The sequence below is a fragment of the Hordeum vulgare genome, chromosome 7H (assembly GCF_904849725.1).
Source record: "Hordeum vulgare subsp. vulgare chromosome 7H, MorexV3_pseudomolecules_assembly, whole genome shotgun sequence".
Lineage (NCBI taxonomy): Eukaryota > Viridiplantae > Streptophyta > Magnoliopsida > Poales > Poaceae > Hordeum > Hordeum vulgare.
Window position 1 is genome coordinate 113,752,319 of NC_058524.1, and position 5,289 is coordinate 113,757,607.

At 47.5% G+C, this 5,289-nt stretch overlaps 1 protein-coding gene across 1 annotated transcript; it reads right to left on the reverse strand.

The window, feature by feature from the left end:
• Positions 1-3,327: 3,327 nt before the first annotated feature.
• Positions 3,328-4,896, reverse strand: LOC123411720 (3-ketoacyl-CoA synthase 6-like). Its single transcript, XM_045104683.1, has one exon. It carries the CDS (start codon positions 4,893-4,895, stop codon positions 3,399-3,401), a length of 1,497 nt encoding a protein of 498 aa, XP_044960618.1. The 5' UTR covers position 4,896; the 3' UTR covers positions 3,328-3,398.
• Between the last annotated feature and the right edge of the window lie 393 nt (positions 4,897-5,289).

Here is a 5,289-nt window from a genome sequence, read left to right on the forward strand (position 1 = left end):
TGCCTCTTCATATGCCATGAGCCCAAACACCGTACTCCTTCCTAGCAAACTTGTATGGCTAAGTAGGCTTGCTTAGCTTCTAATGTTAGCATTGCTAGTTGCAGGTGCTTTGACTCATGTGAAAACATGAGCTTGATATCATTATCTTAAATTCTGTTATTTAATTAATGCACCTATATACTTGGTAAATGACGGGAGGCCTAGCCTTTTGCCGGGTGTTTTGTTCCGTTATTGCCGCCTTAGTTACCGGTTACCGGTGTTTGATTCCATAATGATCGCTCCTAACACGTTCGGGGTTGTTATGGGGACCCCCTTGATAAATCGCGTAGTGCTAAGGCTTGTCCGGCAGGACCCAACATTGGTTTTAATCTGCTAATCACATAATAATCTGCATAGGGAATAGCTACCCCGAGGAATTTAATCAACAACCCGGGCCAGTGCTCCTCATGAGTGTTGGTCCAACCACCTAGCAGTCGGCAAGACCACCCCGGGGAAACTTGAGGTTTGGTCCTTGTCCACTTTGCATAGACGGTGTTGTCCTGAGACTGAGATACGTGGCTCTTATCGGGTCGTCGACACACCGGGAGGTCCTGCTAGCCTTGTCTTACGTTAGCGGTATATCTTGCCTATAGGAATCCCAGTGAAGCTTTGGGTTCCCCCAGAGTTGAGGTTTTCCTCTAAGGAATTCGACGAGATCACGAGTTTCGTGATAGAGGATGCCTTTGCGACCTGTGTTCGTTTATGATGGACTAGTTGGAGCACCCCTGCAGGGTTTAATCTTTCGGAAAGCCGTGCCCGCGGTTATGTGGCGGCTTGGAATATTTTGTTAACATCTGGTATTAGAGAACTTAAACATAAGCTAATAAAATTGCCAACTATGTGCGTAACCGTGACTGCCCCTTCGAAGATCTCTCTTCGATCGGGAACACGGTGGGGTGATGAATGCCGTAGGTAGGTGTTCAGGATCACTTAGTGATCAAGTAATCCCGACCGCTAGCGTAGACCACCTTCACTTCTATTTTGCGTAAGTTAGCCACTTATTCAAGCATAGGATGCTGCAGCCGTATACACTTCACCCTTACCCTACCTAATAACATGACTAGTTCTGGCACCAAGGTCTTAGATTGCTGAGTCCCCCGTAGCTCACGGATTCCTCCGAAACTCCCAGCAGGTACAGGTACCCCAGAGACAGATGATCCCGACGGCACCCAGCTGGCGTGGCAGTACGACGAGGAGACATACCGCCTCTACGTGAACTATCCTGAGGACTGAGGCGTGGTCGTGATCGTGGGCCTGCAGCAGGGTAGCATAGCATTTTCCATGTTTTGTAGTCCGTAGCGAAACTACCTTGATTGTATCTGCGTTATACTCTGAGTTATTAATAAAAGACAGTTGAATCCCGAATTGTCTACTTGTATTATTATTTGTGCTATGTTACTTGCTTGCGAAACGCTTAGATGCGCTTCTTTCCTATTCGGGGGCCTCGACCCCCAGATCGGAAAGGACCGCATCTTGGTCGTTACACTTAGGTCCTAGTTCATTTAGGTTTTGTGCTTCACAAATTAAATGCTAGTTTATTCTCTTTTTCTCAAGTCTAAACCGTAATTATTTTAAAGCGCTTATTCACCCCCTTTAGACGACATTGACGTAATTTCAGTTGTGTTTAATGTCATCCGTTCGAAAACAAACGTGTCGTCAGAGTAGGTTTCTCGGCTTCCACGTGGGTTTAATTGAGACGTTTGATTGCGACGAGAGACGTGTTTCGCCTGACGTGCAGCGGGTGGTGCCCTCGGCCGGCTCGCCGCTTCAATTGCGTAGGCAGTGATAGGTCGCGCCGGCCCTGAGCCATCTTCAATGTGAAGCGTTGCACTCTGCAGCGACAGGAATGCGGGCAGGTGACGCCAGACGGGAACACGCGTGGGCAAGGAAGAAACGAGCTTGGATGATGTCTGCACACGCACAAAGACTCCATGTTTGTCTCCGATTTGTGATAGAAAGTATGTCCACCCTTCAAATCTATACATATCCGTGTTGGATGGTTCTTGAGGTCCGGACGAATACCGCCGGTTTGAAGGTTATCCTTTGATATGGCCTTACAAACGGAATCGATAACTACATAAACCGAGAGGAGGGATAATTTTAGCTCGTGGCTAGAACTCATACAAACGGCATAAATGGTCATTCAACTAGTGTTTGTGGAAATGACATAATCACGGGTTACCCACAAATCAAAGGCGATTACATTGCCATTCTCCCGCACTTTACTACAACACAAACTATATATTTCCTGTGATTTTAATAAGAAAATCACACTTGTTTTTTCCCTTTTGAAAATAACGTTTTTTTGAACGGATCGAGATCGTACGTTCACATAGCCTTATCCTTTTTCCAGGGTGTCTATCTATCCCTATTAATAAAGCACCTATTGCTTCTGTGGTACGTCATTAAAATTGCCTTCAAAATTATCTAATATTACCCACCAATGCCACCTATAAGTTATAAAAAACGCTTTGCAGGGAATCCTCACATGGGCCGGCCCAAGCATATGGACCAGCTATACTACGCTCTGCTCGCTGGAAAATAAACAGCACGCCCATTTGGGCCAGCCCATGGGCGGGGTCCTGTTTTTTTAGTTTTTAATTATTATTTATTTGTTCCTTTTTATTTTTTCTAATTCAAATAAACAAAAGAATTCGAAATTCAAAAATTATATTTACGTAAATGTTTGATAAAACATAAAATGTTTGCGAATTCAAAAATTATTCAGAATTTTTGTAAAAACAATTGCATATTAAAAACATTGTAATTTTGGAGAAAACATTCGTGAATAAAAAAAGTCCATCATTTTGAGCAATTTCTTTAATGCAATGAAAAAAATGTTTGATAATTCAAAAAATGAATTATTCGCCAATTCACAAGAAAATACTTGAAAGCAGTTCGTAATATAGAATATTGTTTGGAATTTAAAAAAATGTTTATAAATATTAAAAAATGTTGTCGATTCTAAAAATGTTTCCACATTTGTAAAAATGTTTACGAATGATCTAATGTATGCAGTTCAATAGTAACGCTTCTGAGTCTTTCAGACTATATACTTGAGTGAATTTTGAAGAATTAATTGTTAGGATGGATCAAAATATTGTAGTATATTTAAAAATATGTTTTCTTGAAATTTAGAATAATTCTTTGAGTTACCAAGTTTTTTGACAATCATGATATTTAAAAAAAATATAAACATTGTTTCAACTTGTGAATTGTGAATAAAATTAAAAGAAGAAATATTTTCTTGCATTTGTGAACAAAATTTTAAAATCATGCGATAAGATATGAACATAATGTGGTCATCGCTATTGAAGATGGTGGTTTTTTTTTCCTGTTGCAACGCACGTGCCCTTTTGCTATACAGGATAATGATGGATGGAATCAGCCCATGGCGCACCAATAGGGCCGTTGTTAGGCGCCCTGATGCACTCCCACACGGCGCTGTTGCACTTGAACCCAGAGCCGAACCCGACCATCCACACCCGGTCGCCCTTGCGCGTCCGTCTCTTGGCCTCGATGTATGCAAGCTCATACCACAACGAACTGCTGGACGTGTTCCCGAACCGGTGAAGCGTCATCCTTGATGGCTCGACGTCCTCGTCTGATAAGCATAAGCTAGTTTGCACCGCGTCGATGACGGCACGGCCACCCGAATGGATGCAGAAGTGCTCGAAGGCCGTGCGGAAATCAGGGACATATACCTTCATTTTTCTCTTGAGCACCTTCCGCGCAACGAAGGACAGCGCAAAGAGCAGCTTCTCCGAAGGTGGGAGGACCAGGGACCCTATTGCGACGATGTTTGCCTTGAGCGTGTCGCCGGCGATAGCCACGAGGTCCTTGGACAGGTTTATTCCCGTCTGCCCTTCCTCGTCCTCCTCCTGGTACGCGCACCGGTACGCTCTGTCCTGCGCGGCGGTGAGCGTCCGCACGACGTGCGTGAGCCGGAACCGGGATGCAGACTTGGACGTCGACAGCAGCACCGCGGCCGCGCCCATGCGGAACAGGACGGCCGGCAGCAACATCGCGCGGTTCTTCCCCGTGTAGTTGATGAGCGAGGTGGTCTCCGTGGACACCACCAGGGCGTGCGAGCCGTGCGGCGCCGCCTGCAGGAGGTTCCTCGCTACCTCCATGGAGATCACCCCGGCGCTGCACCCCATCCCGGAGATGTGGGCGTCCCGGATGTCGCTTCGGAGCCTGTACTTGTTTATGATCGTGTCAGTGAAGCTCGGCGTCGGGTTGAACGCGGTGCAGTTGGTGACGATGATGTCGATGGCCCCGGGACTTATGCCCGTCTTGGCCAACAGGTCGTCGATGGCTGCAAAGATGACCTGCTCCGCCTCGTCGCGGCTGTCGCCTAGGCTGCAGCGCGGGGGGATATTGTGCAAGGAAGGGTGGAGGTAGGTCTGGTCGCCGAGGCCCGAGCGCTCGAGCATCCGCGTCAAGAAGCGGAAGCTGCCATCGTCGAGGTACGGCATGATGCGAGCGTTCTCGGTGAAGGAGCCCATGGACACGCGGCAATTGGGTTTTGGCCGGCAGCAAGCGTAGTCCACGAGGTACACGCTGCGAGGGCGGCGCATGAGGCAGAGGGTGACCAAGGCCGACGGGAGGAAGACGGCCAGGAAGACGTGGACCTGCCGCAAGCCATGGAGCTGGGTGAGTAGCTCGTCGGGGCCGAGCTGCGCGGCTTTCCGGAGAACGCCGATGGCTGTCACTGGCACGATGACGACGGCGAGGAAGTTGTTGACAAGCAGCTGGTAGAGGGGTTTGAGGACGTGCTTGTTGGCATGGAGTGGTGAGCTCACCATGTTGCCGGAGTGGACGTACGTGCCCTTGTTTTTCCGGCTTTGGTTCATGTGTGTTGAGGTCACCGAAAAGAACTTGGGTCGTTTTAAAGTCGCAGGGCGGGCCATGCATGCAACTGTTTTGCGTCGTGCCGTCTGCGCTGGTAGCCGACACACTGCCATTACAACGTCATGGAGGAAATATTCCGATCCGGAAGATCGTAGCAACTAGTATTACATTCCATGGTCCACCTAGAAATAAATGAAGCACATGCATGGTCCTTTGCAAATATTCCATATTGTCAGGCTTCTCCTGGATGAAACTTGGAGTAGATCGGGCTGCAATGCCGACGTTTTTTTACCGTTAAAGTGCTATTTTTCTTCCTTTCTTGCTTCCTTCATTTCCAGGCTAACGCGTGGTTGGCCGCGCCTCCATTTTTCACCAGTGAGACTGCCATTTTTCTCT